A 21,052-nucleotide genomic window follows, 5' to 3' on the forward strand; every position below is an offset into this window, starting at 1 on the left:
ATATCATGAGGTACACCCAAAGATAGAGTAATAATAATAATAATAATAATAATAATAATAATAATAATAATAATAATAATATCTCATTTTATCATCTTAATAGCTCTTGGAGTTAAATGTTATTATTATCTCTATTCAAAGAAAGAATAAAAGTGAGGCAAAAGATTAAATGACTTGCTCAGGTTCACACAGCTAGAGAGTTTGTATTGGAATTCATGTTTTCTTGACTCTAGGACCAGTGCTTTATTCACTGTACTACCTAACTGCCCTAGAAATAGAAAATAATAAATCTGTCAACCTACTAAAAATCTCCTATTCTTATTTCCTTTTCTTCCATCTTCCCCAACATTCTGCAATCACTTTGAATTCCTTGCAACCATATCTTATGGTGGTCCCCTAAGCAATACATTTCTGCCACCTCCAGCTAGATTTTGTATCTATAGTAAGCAAATGGTTTCTCTATCCTGCAGAGATTTGCACAATAAAATCAAAGCTAGGAATAGGCATATATCTAACAAGTTTAATTAACTAAACTTAGGGTCTCAAACATCCCAAGATTATCAGAATATTACACAGGTCTCTTTTTCATTTAGACTTGGTAGTGTTAAGTTACAAGAAAAGTCCCCAATTATGGAACAGACATGATGGAGATGCAATAGCAAGGGTTTATTAAACTAGCTTGAGCTAGGGTTCCAACCCTAGGACAGGGCTAGTATCCTGGAACCCCGAGTAAAGTGAGGAGAGACCTTATATATGGTTCAGTAGGGGATTTCCAAGCATCTACTGCTTATCTTGAGATAGTGTGGCATGTTATCATTGAATGCAGGTCCTCAGGGAGGTTCCCCCATTGCATGGTCCGATAGATGACTAGGCAGAAACTTAGGAGTGGAATTTAGGCAAAAGTTCATAGGTTTCGAAATTCAGGATCTTACAGTAGGCCTTACCTCACAATCCTATCCCAAGGAGAGAAATTGTTCATAAAATATTTTTACTATCATTTAGGAGTTTTGAACCTGAGATCCACTGCTTGTATAGATTTCAGCAGGTTTGTGAAGTAGGATGGGGGAAAATTACATTTCTATTTTCACTAACCTCCAACTAAAATTTGGTATTTCCTTCTATTATGGATGTCAGTAATAAATATTATTCTGAGAAGAAGAGCAGAGGTTTTAACAGGTTGGATAAGAGGATAATGATACAAAAAGAATTCCATCTTAGTTACACACAGATTGTCACCCCTGCTATCATCCACATAATTCCATTTCCTTGTTCATTAACTTTAAAATACCTTTATATGCATATGGACATAATATTTTATCATTTTGTCTTTCCTTTTGCCTTAAGACCTTTTAACCCTGTTCTTCATCTTCATTTTTTTAGTTGTTTTTTTTTTTGTAAGGCAACGGGGTTAAGTGTCTTGCCCAAGGCCACACAGCTAGGTAATTATTAAGTGTCTGAGGTCAGACTTGAACTCAGGTACTCCTGACTCCAGAGCCGATGCTCTATCCACTGTACCACCTAGCCTCCCCTTCATCTTCATTTTTAAACTCTATTCCCTCCACTCCTTTGTTTTTTCTCAGACCACAACCCCTGCACTGATTATATTCTTTTTTTCATCCTTATCTCCATGCTTGCTGAACCAAACTCCACTCTTTACTCTTGATTCCCTTTTTAATCTTTACTTTCTAAAACTATAAAGGTCACGTTTCCCTCATTGCGAGCTTTTGATTTGATCCTCAAATATTACTCACTCCTCTCTGTTCCCCTGCTCCTATTCTTCCCTTATATGTGCCCTTCTATACTGTAATATCGCCCAAAAGAAACATTCACCTTTATACAAGGTGTCAACAGGTTCTTTCTGTAATTCCCAATCTGCCTCTTCACTTTTACCTCTACTAGATTTCTACCTTCACCCCTATCTCTTTGTGTACATTTAATAAGAAGTCTTTTACTGGTCTCTCTATTGTCATTCCATTGCTGTCACTGTCCTTATCTGCTGTATTTATTCATGGATGCTACAATTCTGTTGAGCTTTTGAAAGACAAATAATCTCTTCAGGTTCTGATTTTCTTCTCAAAATGGTTCACATTCATTATGTTTAGCTCAGACTTGCAAGATTCATCAGCCAGGGCTACACATCCTGAGTTCCTTTGCTCTTTAGAACACATTATTCCATTCTATTCCCCTTTTCTTTTTCAAGGGGATAATCATTAGCATTGCCATTATTCAAATCCTTTCCTGTGTATTTGAAGCTCTTTCTCCCAGAACTTCTTGTTTCTGAATTGAATTGTTAAACTTAACAACTCTGTGTCTTAGAGTTTATAAGCTTAGGGTTGTTTTTTTTCCCTGGAGGCAATCTGTGTGAATTCTTTACATTGAATTTCAATTTCTCTATTGAAAAATTCTGGGCAGTCTTTTTCATTATTTCATTTGTTATGATGGCAAGGCTTTTTTGGTCTGTCATGTTCTTCTGGGAGACCCAGCTGTCTCTGCTCATTCCATCTTCAAGTTCAATATGTTTTGCCTACATAGTGCTTACATTTTGTCTTAGGTTTGTTGTGGGGTTTTTTTTTTGCTTCTCTTCTTCGAATTTGTTCTTCATTTCTATGTGTTTGAATTCTAATCTATTGTTCTTTCTTTTGGTTCTTTGATGCAGCTGGCTTGAAGAGTTCAGTTTTTCTGTTCTGTTCATTAGTTTTTTCCTTAATTTCTCCTCTCATAATTCCCAATTCTTTTTTAAACCATTTCAGAATAGCATGTTGCATTTCCATGTCCTTCCCAAATTCCACAGAATCCTTTGTCCCATCAAGTGTTGAATCATTTTCCTTTATTTTGTAGTGTTGCTTTATACCTGGATTCATTTACTAGATCTGGGGTAAATATTTATCCCTATTGGTTTAGTTTTTCCTGTTTATTTATCTGTCTAAATACACAATCTTTGAATTTACTTCTTCCTGAAATCTTTGATACTTCCAGTATTTTCCCTTATTTATTTTATTTTTTTCTTTTTTCCTGACTCTTTTCACTCTGATTTTGGTTTCCTTACAAGGTTAGATTTCAAAGTTATTCAGTCCCCTCCCACACTGGGCCACTCTAGGCCAGTCTAGGTCTCCCACTAATTGACCTTCTAGTGGTCAGAATTGGATGTTGTACTCTTTTTCTCAGACTTAGAGTCCTGCACAGCTCCTAATGTGCACAATGACATGTCCTGCCCCACTCTTCTATTCATTAGTTCTCTGACCCAACACTGACAGTTCAGAATCTGTTCTCTCCATCACCAGTAGTTTAGTTTTGCAGCACTGGTTTATCCAGATTTTAGTCTCCAGAAAACTTTAGCTCCTCAAGAGCTATGATGAAGCTTACTATCAAGTCCTGAGCAAACTTCCTCATCCTAGATCTGTAGTATCTATAGCACAAGAAAGAAGAAAGGGGGAGGAGTGTCTAAGGGTGAGTTTTGATGAAAGTCTGTGCCATAGTCTTTGCTCTGCTAGTACACTCTTGCTATCAGTAAGATAGGAGGTAGAGTAAGTGTTGAATGAGATCAGAATGGATTTGGGTTATTCCTCTGCTTTTTTTTGTTTGCCTTCTTTTGGGTTTTAGGTATCTAGACCATCAAAATAGCTGAAGTTGTTTCATATTGGGTACATAATTTTTGTTTTAGAAAGGTATAAGGCGTTTTAGAAATCAGGGAAAATATCTAGTCTTTCTTCTTATTAATCAAATGACCCAGAACTACCTTCTGTCTAATCTAACACCACTCCAACAAGTTACTCTACTTTTCATCAATCATTATAGGCTCAAAGGAAAATTTTTACCTCTTCCTTTCCAAGAAAAATTCATCCATGTGCACCCTTAAGCCAATTTCCTCCAGATTTCTACAGAAAACATCTCTCATATCTTTAATCTCTCCTTTATAATCACTCTTCTGCTGCCTATTAAGATAATGCATGTCTTGCCATCCTTAAGAAATCATCACTTTATCTGGCTGTTATTGATAGTTCTTATCCTATTATTCTCCTCTCCTTTATGGATGAACTCTGAAAAAAAAAACCCTGGTTCAGATCCTCTTCATCTCTTTCCGAAACTATTGTGAAGACTTCCTAACTGGTGTCCATGCTTCAAATCTCAATTTTCACACACCAACCACTCAGATGCCAGGGTAATCTTTCTAAAGCATAGCTCTGATCATATCCATCATCTCTCTATTCAGTAATCTTCAGTGCTTCCCTATTATCTCCAGAAATTTAAAGCTCTTTATAATCTGAATGCTTCTCACCTTTTAAAACTATAATTCCCTCTACATTCTCTTTTCAATTGCCATTCTGATTTCCATGAAATTCCTCGAACAAGTCCCTCCATCTTCTGTTTTTGTGCCTATGAACTAATTATCCCACTTGCCTGGAATGTTCCAAGACCTCACCTTTACCTCCTAGTTTCTTGCCTCCTTCAAGCTTCACTTCAACTCCTAATTTCCTTAGGACACTTTGATTGGTACACACACACACACACACACACACACACACACACACACACCATGCATGCCTTCCCTTTTTCAGATAATCTCCATCCAATCTGTACATATTCTTAATGTGTATGCAGTTAAGTTCCTTTAGGTCAGAGTATTCATTTTTACCTTCTTCAGTATCCTTGCTTCAGGCTTAATTAGACTTAATGTCTCTAAGATCCACATATTAAGCCTAAGCATACAAATTGGATTGTTCTGATGTTATTAGGCTGTTTTTGTTGTTCAGTCTTTTCAGTCATGTACAACTCTCCATGATCCAATTCAGGATTTTCTTGGCAATGATACTGAATTGGTTTGTCATTTCCTTCTCCAGATCATTTTACTGAGGCAAATAGGGCTAAGTCAATTGCTCAAGATCATACAACTAGTAAATGTCTAAGGTCAGATTTGAACTCATGACAATGAGGTTTCCTAGCACAGGTCTGGCACTCTATCCACTGTATCATCTAGCTGTCCATTGCTGCTAGAAAGCATATCACTTAAAGAATTGTCATCAGTAGTTTCAGAAATTATATAGTTAAATGCATTTATTTTTACATATCTGCCAGAGATATCAAGCGTGAAAGAAAAAGATTCAGATTTGCCCTCTGACTGAACTTCTGAAATAAACAGAAAGAATGCTTTCAATGTTCCTAATTGAGACAACTGTTTTTGGTGCCACTAGAATGAGTGTGATAACAGCTTGATAATGCAATGCTTCACTTGAAGAAACACCTGCCTAGTGTTAATAAGATACGTGAATTCAGGCAACAAGGAAATAAAAAAAAAAAAAAACAGTGTTGTGTCATTCTTGGTAAAATATCAATAGATTAGTCCATTCATTGCATCATATTTAAAAGTTTACTTGAAACAAAAGAAAAATCCCATGGATTATCATTTTATATCAGATGAGAGGCGTTAAATTGATGATGAAACTTTCGATCCATCAGCAGTCTTACTATTGAGAAAAACAGGAAAATCTGTTTTTTGTTTTGAATATTCATCACAGTGAATCAAGGTGATCTGAAGATGAATCTTCATTTACCTTAGTGTGTCTAGATAGACCACATATTAAAAATAGAAATGCCTCATTCCCTCCTTCAAAATTCTCTACCTTGAAAGAAAAATATGGAAAATTTTGATCAACTTTCCATCTTTTTATCATCAGTAGAAAAGTCTTAGCCTGAGCTTTTTTCTTTTAGGTTTTTTTTTTTTGCAAGGCAAATGGGATTAAGTGGCTTGCCCAGCTAGGCAATTATTAAGTGTCTGAGACCAGATTTGAACCCAGGTACTCCTGACTCCAGGGCAGGTGCTTTATCCACTTCGCCACCTGAGCTTTAAAAAAAATTACAACTACCAATACAAAGAGAACTAATAACTGGAATCTCTTTGATCTATGTTCACAGGAACAGGATCCCACAAGTAGTTAAGATTTACCTTAAATAAAAGTGACTTTTTTCCTTTGATTTTGAAATAATTGTAAGGATGATATTTGAGCACCTTTGTAATTAATTGTTAGGGAACTCAATCATGTCTGGCCAAAGTTAAAGGTATGTATGTTTACATATGTCTTTATAAATCTTTGACATTTCTAAAGTTACAAACATTATTTTTGTAAATTATTATAATAAATATTGTAACTATGCAGTTTTCTTTATTTCCTTTCTGTGTTTGCCATTACACTTTTTCTTTTACATTCTAACATCCTACTAGAACTTCAAGTGAATTTAGCAAACTTTCATTTATCTAAATTAATGGGGTTGAAGTGATCCATAACTTGGAGTCCATTCAAATTCCTCCCCAACAGACTTTTAACTCATGTTAACTATCAAAATTAATAGCCATACTAATTTTTGGTGATTTTTTTCTTTTTCTGCCATTATGAAAAAATACCAAAAGAAACATAAAAAAAGAAAATTATATAGGGGGAAAGTACAGAGACCAACTGGTAAACAAGCAGGCAATTCACTCCTGAAAAATGCCTAAATATTACAAGCATGTTCAGGCATGGAAGTCTATTTAATTCATTTCCCACATTGTTTATTGGCCTTACCTTGCCTATCCATATGGAGTTTCTATCCCTAACTTAATTATTATAATCAAGGGACCCAGAAAATTGTGTTGAATCAATCGATCAAAAAGTAATCAAGCCCTTAATCAGTGTTAAATATCATAGGGATTTGTGTCATTTAATGAAAGCAGATAATGTCCTAAAGGAAATATCTTAATGAGAATCATCTTGTCCTGGGGGAATATGTTTTGAAATCAGCAAACCAGACAAGATTCAGGGCTGTGATAGTCAAATTCAGTTGTAAAGGAATCCACAAAGGGAATCACCTTTTGGTGGGAGGGAGAGAAGACAGAGAACACTATTGACGATATGATTAACTTTAAAAAGTTGGGAGATCTGGAACCCTCATTGGCATTATGGCAGTGCCCCTGAACAGCAGTGGTTGATGGTAGAATTTGCATCAGGAACTGAGGGACATACCAATGACAAACTAAACACAATAAGGAAAGGTGACCCCTTTAGGAGTGCAGACGAAGTACATATTATGGATTCTATAATGGCACAGACCCTTGGAGCCCAGCATTGAACAACATCCAATGGGAGGCTCACAAGGATGCAATAACAATACAAAAGGTTCCCAGTAATCATGAATCATGATGTCATATGTTCTCTATGCATGTTATAGTCATCTTACTCTCAATTTTAGATTACTATCCCCAGGAACCTTGATTATACAAGAAGAGAGTATGTGATATGAGTTTTAGGGATGTTTGCTAATTATCATGCTTTTTATTTCTATTTATTAAATACCATTTCTGTAAGCTAATGAAATATATGTGTCAATAAGTGAGAAATACATTGATTTGAGGTTCATAAATAAGTTTAAACACCCAGATTGTCTTCAAGTTTAGCCCAATGATCATGAGGAAATAGTAACTAGCCATTCTCTAGATCAGTCAATTTGAGCCGGAGGAGGGAGAGTAGCTCTAGAGGAAGTGTAATGCATCTTCACTGTTATTCCACAAACTTTGAATGGTCATCCATACTTCAGGCTTTCCAAATTTTGTTCATACCTTTTAGGGTTCAACACAAACCCCATTAGAACAGCTAGGTAGCACAGTGGATAGAGTGACAAACCTCTCTAGTATCTTCACCAAGAAAAACTACAAATGGGGTCACAAAGAGTCAGAAACAAACAAAAATGAAAACAAGCCCCATCTTTTCAAGAAAGAGTTCTCTGATCTTCATTAACCTCATAAATCTTCTTTGTCTGAATTTCCATAGTGTTTAGTCAATGTCAGGATTTACTATTTAATTATAGACTGTCTTGAATAGTTTACTAACTGATTTTTTAAAATATTATTTATTTAAGGAAATTGGGTTAAGAGTGATTTGCTCATGTTCACAAAACTAGGCAATTATTAAATATCTGAAGTCAAATTTCAACTCAGGTCCTCCTGATGCCAGGGCCTGTTTTCTATCACTGTGCCACTTAGCTGTCCTTACTAATTGTTTCAAGAATATTTGTCTTATATTTCTAATTAGATGATAAATTCCTTAACAATTTTTCTTTTTTCCTTATAATCTCTTATAATGATTGTTAATAAATGTAGCAGATTCTCAAAGCAGTATTCATATACTGAAGTCAAAGAAAATTCATAACTTTTCTTGGTATTCTTCCTATTTGTATACATGTGACTAATTATTTTGGTAGATGAATATGTGAGTTAACCAGAAGAACCATGCATGTCAAATTATTTTTAAAAATTATCCTATTGGGGTGGCTAGTTGGTGCAGTAGATAGAGCACCAGCCCTGGAGTCAGGAGTACCTGAGTTCAAATCCAGTCTCAGACACTTAATAATAATTACCTAGCTGTGTGGCCTTGGGCAAGTCACTTAACCCTGTTTGCCTTGCAAAAAACCTAAAAAAATTATCCTATTATCTTCATTTTTTTGCCTTATGGTTTTTAAAAAAATACACTTCATCAATTAACAAGGTTTGGTCTTTCAAAATATCCTTAAATTTTTCTAGTGTTGAGCGTGATCTCACATAATTATAATCCTAGATTACATGACCTCAAGATTACTTTTTTACCAGATAAATGAAATTCAGAGATGACCACCTTGCAGAAAAAAAAATCAAAGTAAATATCATCTGTACATAATATGTGTTTGACCAATAAGTTAATATTAATAGTGGATTCAAAAAATGTGCTTACTAATTTTTTCTTTTAGACATCATTAGCATCATCCAATATATTGGCTATAAGTTTAGTTATTCATGAATATTTAATACCAGTAGGTACTTTGCAATACATTTGCATGCTTTATTGTTCAGTCATTTCAGTTGTATCTGAATCTTTGCAATCTCATGTTGGATTTTCTTAGCAAGTATCCTGGAGTTGCCTGCCAATTCCTTCTCTAGCTCATTTTATAGATGAGGAAACTGATGCAAAAGGGGTTAAATGACTTTTCCAGGATCACACTGCTAGTAAGTGTCTGAGGCCAGATTTTAACTCAAGAAGATGATTTTAGATCCCTGGCAATCTAACCATTCTACTACTGAGCTGCCCTTTGGATGTTTATTCCATGGTAATTTGTTATCAAAGTAGTTGAACAAACATGTGAGGTTTCACATTTTATATTAAAAAGTTCCTCATGTGAAAATGCCCTTGGAGAGGAGTCTTGTGTTTAAAACAAAGAAATTGTACTAAAACTTCTAAATTATTAAGTCTTTGTTTAAAACTCTTATTTCAAGGTGAATTTGGAGAAGTTTGCAGTGGACGTTTGAAAACACCAGGGAAAAGAGAAATCCCAGTTGCCATCAAAACATTGAAAAGTGGTCACATGGACAGGCAAAGAAGGGATTTTCTAAGAGAAGCTAGTATCATGGGACAGTTTGACCACCCAAACATCATTCGCCTAGAAGGTGTTGTCACAAAAAGTAAGTTATTATTCGTTTTTATCAGCTCCTTTGTATACTGTAAGTGTTTGAATTAAAAATTAAATAATACCACACTATGCTTAGGGGAATGTTTAAGTTCCTAACCTTTGCTAATCAATTCTCCTTTTCTTGAGACTGTCAACAAAAGTGTGAATATCAGACTGTGACATTTCCTTTGAAAGTGGACTCCTCTCCCCAGAAATAAATTAGTTTGTATAGGTCATGGAACAGCCTTGAAGTGATATTAACCATAAGTCACTTCCAATTTACTTTGGAGTGATGAACCAAAAGTAAATGTCTCTGTCCTTGATACCAATGGTATGAACTATTTATTCCCTTTATAGTTATCTAAATATCACTTTTAAAAGAAGAAAGTGCTTAAATATCGCACATTATTGAAATAAAACACTGCTATACAAAAAAATAATCATCTCGATGAGGCTATATAGTACTGGAGCATTTTTTAAGTAAAAAAATTTCCAATCATAATATTTTTTATTATTCCATCCCCTAGATTGTCTTTAGAAAGTCCACTTAGTAAAACTGTGATTTTTTATAGAATATAATGAAAGAACCTAATTTTCTCTCAAAATAAAATCTCCTTTTCATATACTTGGAGTAATCCCATCCCATTAAAATGTGTTTTCTTTAAGCTTTTTTTTCAATTTCAATTTAACATTTATTCTAAGAATTTAATTTTTAAATATTTTATTCTACTTAAATCATTAAGAAACAGTAAATATACCACCCATCTTCTTTTGCTCTATTAAGATACCCAAAAATACAATATAATTTACATTAAATGTTCATTAAATGTACATTATATCTCATTCATTCTTTGTTAACTGAAGTCTCCACTAAAGGAGGGTTGGATCCTAGGTGAGCAGGGAAATGAGATGTCACTATGATCTTAGAGCTGGTATGTTTTATAAAGCATGATCACGTGTCAGAAGTCTGTGTATCCCATCTGTGACTCAAGATTGATTTACTTTTGCCTATTAAAAATGCATTCCCAGTCCTTCTATTTCCTCTTTTAAATTTAATAAACATAATATTTCATGGCAAACCTCAAAGATCCTTGAAAGAAAAATCATTTCAAAAATGTCATTTCTGTTTTTGAGTTGCTTCAGTCATATCCAACTCTTCATGGCCTCATTTGGGATTTTCTTGACAAAGATATTTGAATAATTTCCATTTTGTTCACCAACTCATCTTACAAATAAGGAAACTGAGGCAAACAGAGTTATGTGATTTGCCCAGGGACACATCTCTAGTAACCAGTTGTGAATTCATGAATATGGGTCTTCCTGACACCAGGTCCTATATTCTAACCACTGTGCCACCTAGCTGCCATTAAAGTATTGTAAAGTGGATTAAAATTAGAAGAACTAATGAAGTAACCACAATTTTCATTGAGAATATGGAAGTCTAAGGGGCCAAAAATAAATTCTGTTTACTTTATATTGTTTCACAAAGTTCTAAACTATACCCACTTCAGGGTTTCCCAATTTTAATTTGTTGAAATTTAAGGCTAAAGGCAAGGAGGTATAGACCTTAAGACCAATGGAATTTTCATTAAATTACTGAGGAGCCCTCCAGAGTGGAACCTGGAAGTTCCTTGTTGTGAACCTTGTTGAGACTTGAAGCTTCCAATTGCATGAACTGCTGGAAGACTTTTGGGATATCTTGTATAGAGAGAAGGAGATTTGCATATATCTGAGAAAGAATAAATATATAGAACTTACAGAAACTCTATTAATTACCATTGCAATGATTCAGAATAACTACTTTAAACACACACACACACACACACACACACACACACACACACACAAACACAAACACAGACCACATATACTCTCCTACTTTCCTATTGGTAATTCAAGAGTTAAAATAAGAAAAAGAAAAAAAATTCCTTTGAAAACTTAAAAGTTGAGCTATGAACCTTGATGAGGCATTAACAACCATTTTTAGTGAGGTCAGAGGTCATGTGTACATTTATGCTTGAAATTTCTAAATACGACCATTGAGTCCTGAATTTTAAATTTTATGATCTTTATTTTCTTCTTTTGCTAAATACAATCTCATGAAGTTAGATTTATCTTTCTTTTTTCTATTTATCATGTTAACAATTTAAAATTTTTACTGGAAAGGGAAGATATATATATATATATATATATATATATATATATATATATATATATATATATATATATATAGCACTACAGCCTAATGGGTTTTTGTTTAATGTATTTTGTAAGAAACAAATAGATTTTTAAAAATAGATAGTAATGGATATAACAGTTCAAACCTCTAGTCTGTTTCACAGGGTATCCCCAAAGTCAGCATTTAGCACTGGCCTTTAAGGTTTCAGCAATCTGAGACAAAAACGGGTCTCTTAATTTTTTATATGTCAAAATTCCTAAAACAATCCTAGAAACATAATAGATATATAGCAAATAACTATCAATAATCTGTCTGTTTCTGTTAACCATCATCAATCACTGAGGGTAAATCAAGATTCCTTTTTAAAAGATTTCTAAAAGTAAGGTGAGATATATCCATATACATATGTGTGAGTATGTATATAGGTATATGTATGAACATATTATACATAAAGTAGCTCTAAGAAAACAGTTGTAGGAAGACAAAAATATTGGAATTAGAAACAGAAATTACTATTTTATGTGTATATGAGCATGCCTTGTATTGGGGTTTTCAAAATTACACCAATTTTAAGTGAATTTATTGATAATATTTTCATTGTGACTGAAGTAAAAAAAGAAAGAAAGCATCAAATAAATGAATGACTCAGTCCCATAAATTTATGGAAATTACTCCAAGATTACCTTAAGTAACAAAGAAATAGCAATTAGTGCTCCCAAAAGACTACAACATTAAACAAAAGATAATACTAAAAAGGATTAAAATGTATAATAAGTGCATGTGGCTATATTTATATATAGTCCTAAGGGCATAGAAAATACATGATATTTTAGCTGAAGGCAAACACAAAATTGTAGATATGAATCTATGTGCAGTCATTATGAATTGTTAATAATACTTTTTTTTGTCTTATTTATCTAATCACTGAAAGATCAGTGCCACAACGTTTCAGGGAACATACTGTAGACCCTCACAAATAGGCATATAATTGTTTTCATTTTTAAAGTTGACAGTAAAATGATTACACACTGGATTATGTTAAAACCGAAACTGATCAAAGTTGATCCCATTTATTTGCTACCCATCATGGTTTCATTAACTCTAAAGCTATAGCTGATATAAAACTAGGAAAGAGGAACTATAACAATATGCTTGGCATGTATTTTTTTTTCCCACAAGAAACAAACAGAAGTCATAAGATAAGGTAGACTTGTTAATCATTATTGTCTTGTATGGTAACAATTTATAAGTTGTAAGGTGCACAACAATGTCATTACCTGTTTAACAAAAAAGAAAAATGCACTGGACTTCTATTAAAAAGAAAAAGATGAAATCTGTGATTTCAATGATGAAGGAATAAAGCCCTCTGGCTACAATCATCAACATACAATGGCCTTTTGGAGCTCCTTCCCCAGGGTCCATCTTAGTACATACACATACATGCATTGGTTTGTGTACCTTATATGTAACATATTAAGTTATGTTTGATATTTTATATGTGTATATGTATATCTACAAACACATATGCCTATATATCATAAGACTATTTACTTAGCACAATGCTCAATATATAAGGGCTTAATGATTATTCATTCATCCATTTTTAATCCTTAGAAGAACCAAAAGAGAAATATTTGAGTGGTTACCATGTTCACTTTAAAGCTGCACTGGTACTAATTAAATACAATTAGTTTGACTATATTCCAAATGAATCTAATAGATTATTTCCATGACTAGATGATGAAACCATCAACTATACTCCAAAACCAAGCAATCCAAAGCTTTTTGGGAGTCATTTAAAAGTAATAGCAACAGCTCTTTTTTCCAAACCCTATTTAAACAATCCAGATCACTTCAAGGAACTATTGAGGCCCTTCGTCCCGCCCGGGCCCGGCTGCAGGCCCCGGATCCGAAGCGCCGAGGCCCGGCCCCCGCTTCCTCGCCCAGCGCCTGGCGCGGCTCGGGCCCTCTGGGTGTCGGGGGCGCCGGGCCGCGGTCAGGTGCCCTGGGAGAGGGCGGGCACGGGGTGGCGCCGCCCGGGGAGGGGCCGGGCCCGCACTCCCGAGTTGGAGAAAGGCCAGAGCCGCCGGCCGAAGCCGGGACGACTGACCACCATCGCCGTGGCCTCTGCCCCATCATGAACGCGGACTTGCGCAGGGAGCGGGACGCTGCCAGCTTCGATGCGGAGAGGCTCACGCACATCCTGGATGGGGCCCCGAGAGGACCCGGCACCGCCGGGAGATCAAGAACATGATTCCGAACGATCCGGACTTCAGGCACGAAGACCTGAATTTCCTTTCCCGAAGCAAGCGTTATAAGATAGCTGTCAGAAAGGGCCACCATGGTGAAGAAGATGCGAGATTTTGGCATTGCTGACCCCGAGGAGATCGTGTGGTTTAAAAGCTTTGTACATCGTGGGCGTCCTGAGCCACTGGACCTTCATTTAGGCATGTTTTTGCCCACATTACTTCACCAGGCAACCCAGGAGTAGCAGGAATGCTTCTTCATGCCAGCCTGGAACCTGGAGATTATTGGCACTTATGCCCAGACAGAAATGGGCCATGGGACTCACCTTCGAGGCCTAGAAACCACAACAACTTATGACCCTAAGACACAGGAGTTTATTCTGAACAGTCCTACTGTTACTTCTATTAAGTGGTGGCCTGGTGGACTTGGGAAGACCTCAAATTATGCCATAGTTCTGGCTCAGCTCTACACTAAGGGAGAGTGTTATGGATTGCATGCCTTCATTGTACCTATTCGTGAAATAGGAACCCACAAACCTTTGCCAGGCATTATCGTCGGAGACATTGGGCCCGAGTTTGGCTATGATGAAACGGATAATGGTTACCTAAAGATGGACAACTATCGAATTCCTTGGGAAAATATGCTCATGAAGCATGCCCAGGTCAAACCTGATGGCACATATGTGAAGCCTTTGAATAACAAAATGACTTATGGAACCATGGTATTTGTCAGATCCTTCCTTTTGGGAGAAGCAGCTCGATCTTTATCTAAAGCCTGCACTATTGCCATTCGCTACAGTTTAGTAAGGCACCAGTCTGAAATCCAGCCAGGTGATCCTGAACCCCAGATCTTGGATTTTCAGACCCAGCAGTATAAACTTTTTCCTCTCGTGGCCACTGCCTATGCCTTTCAGTTTGTGGGAGCCTACATGAAGGAAAGCTATCATCGTATTAATGTAGACATCAACCAAGGGGACCTAAGTGAACTGCCTGAGCCTCATGCACTGACAGCTGGGCTTAAGGCTTTCACCACTTGGACAGCTAATTCTGGCATTGAAGCCTGTCGGATGGCTTGTGGAGGGCATGGATACTCCCACTGCAGTGGCCTTCCAAACATCTATGTCACTTTCACCCCCTCTTGCACCTTTGAAGGAGAAAACACTGTGATGATGCTTCAAACAGCTCGGTTTTTGATAAAAAGCTATGATCAAGTACATTCGGGAAAGCTGGTGGGAGGCATGGTGTCATACTTGAATGACCTGCCTAGTCAGCGCATCCAGCCACAGCAGGTGGCAGCTTGGCCGGCAATGGTGGATATCAACAACCCAGACAGCCTAGTAGAAGCCTATAAACATCGAGCAGCCCGATTGGTTGAAGCTGCAGCAAGGAACCTTCAAACCGAAATGAAACATAGAAAAAGCAAAGAGATAGCTTGGAACTTAACTTCTGTGGATCTTGTTCAAGCAAGTGAGGCTCATTGCCACTTTGTGGTAGCAAAGCTCTTTTCTGGAAATCTCTCCAAAATTAATGACAAACCCATTCAAGCAGTCCTGAAGAATTTGTGTCTCTTATATGCCCTGTATGGAATCAGTCAGAATGCTGGAGACTTTATACAGGGGGGCATCCTGACAGAGTCCCAGCTTACCCAAGTGAACCAGCGGGTGAAGGAGCTCCTGACAATAATCCGTCCTGATGCTGCTGCTTTGGTAGATGCATTTGACTTTCAAGATGTTTCACTTGGATCTGTGCTTGGCCGTCATGATGGCAATATTTATGAAAATATGTTTGAATGGGCCAAAAAATCCCCACTGAATAAAACACAGGTTTATGAGTCTTATCACAAATACCTGAAGCCAATGCAGTCTAAGCTGTAAAATCTGTTATGTCCACCAGCTCCAGAAAGCCTAGATGCTTTCCTTCCTTTATACTGCATAATTACATCCTGAATTTAAGCTTATCAAATATTGATAGCCTTAGAAAAATAATAAATTGGTCCTTTTCCTCTTTTTATAAATGAAGAAAAATGGAAATATTTGAGAAATTGAGTGCAAAACGGATGTGTCTTAAGTGCAATTAATAATGAGAGACTTTTTAAGCATTCAGAAAAGCTTTGTAAAAATATAGCTTCTTTTCACAGTACTGCTAATTTCTATGGTCTTTGACCTCTGATAATTAGCAGTTTTTAACTACTAAGTAGTTGACTTTTCAAGTTATAACTGCTAATCACTGAATATATTTTAAGCATGAAGTGTTTTTACACAAAAGGTTTATTTTGAGGAGTAGTAGAACCTCAATTTGTAGGTGCCCCACAACATTTGTTACCCTTCTACTGTTGGGACTTCCTCAAAAAGTATGACCTAAGGACCTGGATTAGAGAAAAGAGGCTCATCTCAAAGGTTAGGACCACCTTTTCCCCCATTCTATTCATTTTCTCATTTGGCACATACATATTATGGGAAGAAATACCTTATGTCCCAATAACATTTCCCAGCCCAAGCTTTCTGTAGCAGCACCTTCCTAATATGATTAAAAAACTGACTTATGGACCTTATCGCTTTAGTTTTAACTAAAAGAGCACTGTAACTGCTTTCCTATTTATATCCTTCCCAATGAGAAGCAGTGTTAACCTCTGTGAGGACTAACAATAAAGGTAGCACTTCAAAGTTAAACTGAATAAATGGCACCCTAAAGATAGTATGGTTGATGCTTCTCTGCCAGAGGTGCAAGGGAAACATATCTTTTCTGAATGGAAATAGAGAATAACTCTCCTGAGTCACTGTAACAGGAGGATAAAAAAAAGGAAATGAAGACCCACACAGGTTAGCAACTCATTGATGCAAGTGTGGTTTTTAGTTTCTTTGTGCTCTTAATGAACTTTTATCTGAAATGCTAAAAAGTCCCTTTCTATTAAAGTCTGATTTGCACAGTTTAATAGCAAAGATTTTAAGGAAGTAACTTTTAATTGAACTTTGTAATTTCATTGATATCTATGTAACAGAAGTCACTTTTATACTGTCTGTGATATTTGCCTGGTGAAATCTATTGGTCCTAGAATTCTACTTGATTTGAATCGGATTGTATAAAACCAAGAAATCTTTGCAATATGTTATTGCAAACTAAAGGAATAGCACCAAAGAAATTTGTCCAGGTAAAACTGCTAATGTAAGAATCTCAAGTTCAAAAATATCATTACTATAGGTTTTTTTGGAGGAAGATTAACCTTTTTTAAGTGTGATACTTAAGTTCTAGTTAGGCAGCAATACTATTTTATTGTCAATCGAGAATGTGACAATATCTGAGTTAGTGGGAAAGAGGCAAAAGGAAAAAATTAGAATGTCAGATCTAATGTTATCCTTATTGCAATATAGATCCATTACTTCAGTGATAATGCTTATATGTATTCTGCCAAGATGTATTTGTGGAGTGATTATCAGATCAAGACTCAGTAAACACTGTACAAGAAATCTGTGATCATGTTAAAGAAGTTGTAAGGAGATTGCAAATATCAGAAAGACCTAGTATATCAAGTTTTATTTCTAAACTAACTCAGGCAGAACTTTTTATATTATTTAATTCACCAAGATCGGTATTTTGCACTGATTTAATCAAAGCAAAGAATTTTTTAAAATTAAGCAAAGAATGAATTTGGATTTTGATACCTTATGATGGTAAAACCTCATTAATTTGGAATCAGTCTCAATAAGTAAAAACTAAATTTTATAAAACTTAAGATTTTCATTCTCTTCAAGTGCAAATAGTACTAAAGGCAATAAATTGGAACCTACTTTAATAAAAAAGCACTTAAAATTTACATCATTTGTTTTGTGCAAACACATGATTCCTAAATTATTTTTAATTTTTCTTAAGCCAAACTTGGAAATCTTTTGTCTACTTTTTCACTTGCTTATATTAGCTAGATGTTAGTGTAAACATACCTTTCAGATCCTCGTTAATCAAATTCAGAATCACTGTGTACTGAATTAAATAATTTTTCTTAGTTAAGCTTTTTGTAGATAATGTTGATGCAAATGTCAAAGCATTTTTGAAGAAATGCTTTATTTTGATCAGTATAGGAAACTTAAAACTAAATGTGCATTTAATTCAGGTGATTTGTGGATTCACTGATTAGTCTCTGCCATTGGTGTTTTGTGAATTGTGTTGTTCTGTAATGCCTGAATAGTATTCAGTATTTCTTTTCAGCTCAAGTTGTCTCAGAGAACTTTATCCAAAGTCCCCTTGTAATTACATTGTGCTTTGAGGCAGTCTTGTTATATATCAGTTTATCTTCATTTATAGAGAGTGTACTTACTGTAGCACAGTGATTGAATTCAGGTACTTCACAATTGCTTTAATCAGGTAGTCCCTTGCTATAAATTTGAGTTTTTCATATCTAAAGGTACCTTTACCTTTGAATGATAATAGTTATTAAATTACAAGTTCCTGCACGATTTGGTATGTTGCCCAGTTAACTTAAAAGCCCTCTAGCCTTTTCAGAATTTCAGTTTTTCTGTTTATATTGGAGAGCCTCAGTTTGAGTCATTAAGCTTTTAACACATATACTAATAATATTTTTTTTGAAAATCCCAGATCCAGGCCCCAAACATCCCCTTTTTAATAAGGCGAGGTGAGGGATGAGGAGTGACACTAAGAAACCTGAAATCTGAAGACTTGAATTCTCAAATCTGAAGGGCTTCCTTGTAGATTCAACTGATTCAGTGATTTTGACATGTTTTGTCATCAGACTTGTCTTATTGTATAATCAGATAGGACTCCATTAGATTGAATCAAATCACCTTGTAAAACAAGGACTTAACATTTTAGGGTGTGTTTGTTTTTAAACTTGATCTAGCCAAATTTTACATTCAAATTTTCAGTACCATTTCTAAGATGAGATCAGTAAATGCTAGGAACTATAGAAGAGAGCTATTTAGGTAAGGACAGGTGAAGCGGACACTCCACAGGTGAAATGCAAACCCTAAACTCCTAATTCCTAAAGGGAGGCAGGAAAATGTTTCCCCTTACGCTGATGTACAGTCATTTAAAAGTATGTGAAGACAGTGGAGAAAAGCTGCATAGGGAGGATTGGTTTTAAATATTTTTAACTATATTACAAAAGCTGGTTTTGCTGCTGTGCTTGACTTTGAATACTATTCTGTTTCACAAATCAAGAGTTTGATATACGAATTATGGAATGTTACCGAATATTTTCTGCTTCTTCAAATGCATACAATCGTTCTTAAAACTCGAGGCCACGTTATCAGTCGAATTATTTGTAACCATGTCAGCGGTTTTGGAGGCGGAGCTCAGGGTTCTGGGCCGCTGGCTTCTACTCGCAGCCGGGCCCCTAACTCACTAGAACTGGGGCGCGTCTCGCCACCCTCGCCTTCCTCACTGCTAAGGGGAACTGAGAGTTTCGGAGTTGTGCGCAGGCGCCTTTCCAAGCATTTGGGACACCCCCTCCCCACCCCCAAACTGCTTGGCTCCTGTGGACGGGGGGGGGGGGGGGTGCTCTACCTTGAGTGGGCCTCAAAGGCTTCACCCGCGGCGGTGACCGCGGCGGTGACCGACCCTCCCGAGAAGATTGGGGCCGCACGGCAAGTGTCTAATTCTCGTTAATGTCTTCCAGTCTCTGTGATAATTGAGAACGTTAATAAAACGTGTAGCTAGTGGGGGGAAAAAAGGGAACTATTGAGTGGCCACAGATAGGACTGTCCATTGCAGTCAATAAATTGGGAGAGGGGAAGGTAGAGAAGACAATGCCAGAAGTGAGGTTGCCCAGGTGCAGTACCAAACAGCTTTTCAATTGTCAGTAGAGATTAAATGCATTTTGGTGATTGAGCAAATTAATGCAGTTCTTCAGATTTCAACATCTACCATCTTCTTTGCCTTTGCCAAGCACTTATAAATCCCCCTGAAGAAGGTACCTGAAGTTGAAGGAAAGAAGAGTTGTCACAAAGACAAATCTGACCATGTCATCGACCCTCCCCACTCAATAAAGCCAGTGGCTCTCTATCACATCCAGAATCTAATTCATAAACCCCTGTTTGGCATTCAAAGTCCTTCACAACCTTCTTACCTTTCCCAGTTTTCTTATACTTTACTCCCTGTCACATATTCTTTCAACTAAAGGCATTGACCTCCTTGCTGTTCCCATGAACTAGACACTCTGCTTCTTGACTCTGGGCCTTTCTCAGACTGTCCACCATTCCTGAACACTCTCCCTCCCCAACTCTACCAAATTATTTTCCTGGCTTCCTTTAAACAATGAAAATTTCATCTTCCATAGAAAGCCTTCCACAACCTGTATTCATTCAAGTGATTTCCCTCTATTTTTTTCCATAAATGCACATGTGCATACTTATACATATATGTACCACATGCATATATGCATCGCACACAGATGCCTATGTATTATATATCTTGCTTTGTATCTTTTTTGCAACCATATATGGTGGTATTTTATAAGTAGTAATATGCTCAACAATGCCATTAGCTGTATAACAGAAAAACAGAAAAGGCTTTGGGCTTCTGTAAGGAAAAAAAAAAAAGATGAAAGCTGTGACTTTAATGATGAAGGAAAACAGCCCAGTAGCTACAAATATCAACATACCTGGGTACTTTGGAACTTCCTAGGGTGTAACACACACACACACACACACACACACACAAACACCCAGTGTCTATTCAAATTGTACTTTTGCTACTATTCAATTGTAAGCTTGCTGATGATAGGGACTGTCTTTTATCTCTTTTTGTATCCCCCATTATTTAGGATATGGTATTGTTTAATAAATGTTTGTTGAAAGATTATATAGGAACAGGATGCTCTGAGAATTGTACCAATCATACCAAGTTGATCTTTATCTTTATCAAGAGAGGAAGTATCCAGAAAGTGGGAGAGGATGACCTGGTTGTATTCTACCTCAATCAGACACTTTTTTTGTCGTTCATTTTTTTTGTTCAATAGCCATGATTGTGTAGAGAGCAAAGCTTAGAAGATTCTAATGGTAATTTTTCATAAAATTATATTCCTTATACTTTGAAGGTGCTTAATAAATATTTGTTGATATAATTCCCATTTAAAAATAAATAAATGTGTGTTGATTGATTAATTTATACCCCCATTATCTCAACCCCAGAATAAACAAAATAAGTCAGGAATAGGGTTGAAAGAATCAAG

At 36.1% G+C, this 21,052-nt stretch overlaps 2 protein-coding genes across 2 annotated transcripts in view; both read left to right on the plus strand.

Annotated features, from left to right (window-relative positions):
• The window catches only part of LOC141491396 (ephrin type-A receptor 6), a 1,165,986-nt gene that overhangs the window by 904,419 nt on the left and 240,515 nt on the right, over positions 1-21,052 (plus strand). The window contains exon 11 of the mRNA XM_074192302.1: positions 9,275-9,460. Within this exon, the coding sequence (XP_074048403.1) occupies positions 9,275-9,460 (186 nt within the window). The remainder of the gene's footprint in view (positions 1-9,274; positions 9,461-21,052) is intronic.
• On the plus strand, positions 13,764-15,823 carry LOC141492021 (peroxisomal acyl-coenzyme A oxidase 1-like). Its single transcript, XM_074192687.1, is given in 3 exon segments — positions 13,764-13,839; positions 13,842-13,959; positions 13,961-15,823. Coding segments are annotated over 3 exon segments (1,980 nt in total). The 3' UTR covers positions 15,747-15,823.

This window comes from Macrotis lagotis, chromosome 6 (assembly GCF_037893015.1).
Source record: "Macrotis lagotis isolate mMagLag1 chromosome 6, bilby.v1.9.chrom.fasta, whole genome shotgun sequence".
NCBI classification, from domain to species: Eukaryota; Metazoa; Chordata; class Mammalia; order Peramelemorphia; family Peramelidae; genus Macrotis; species Macrotis lagotis.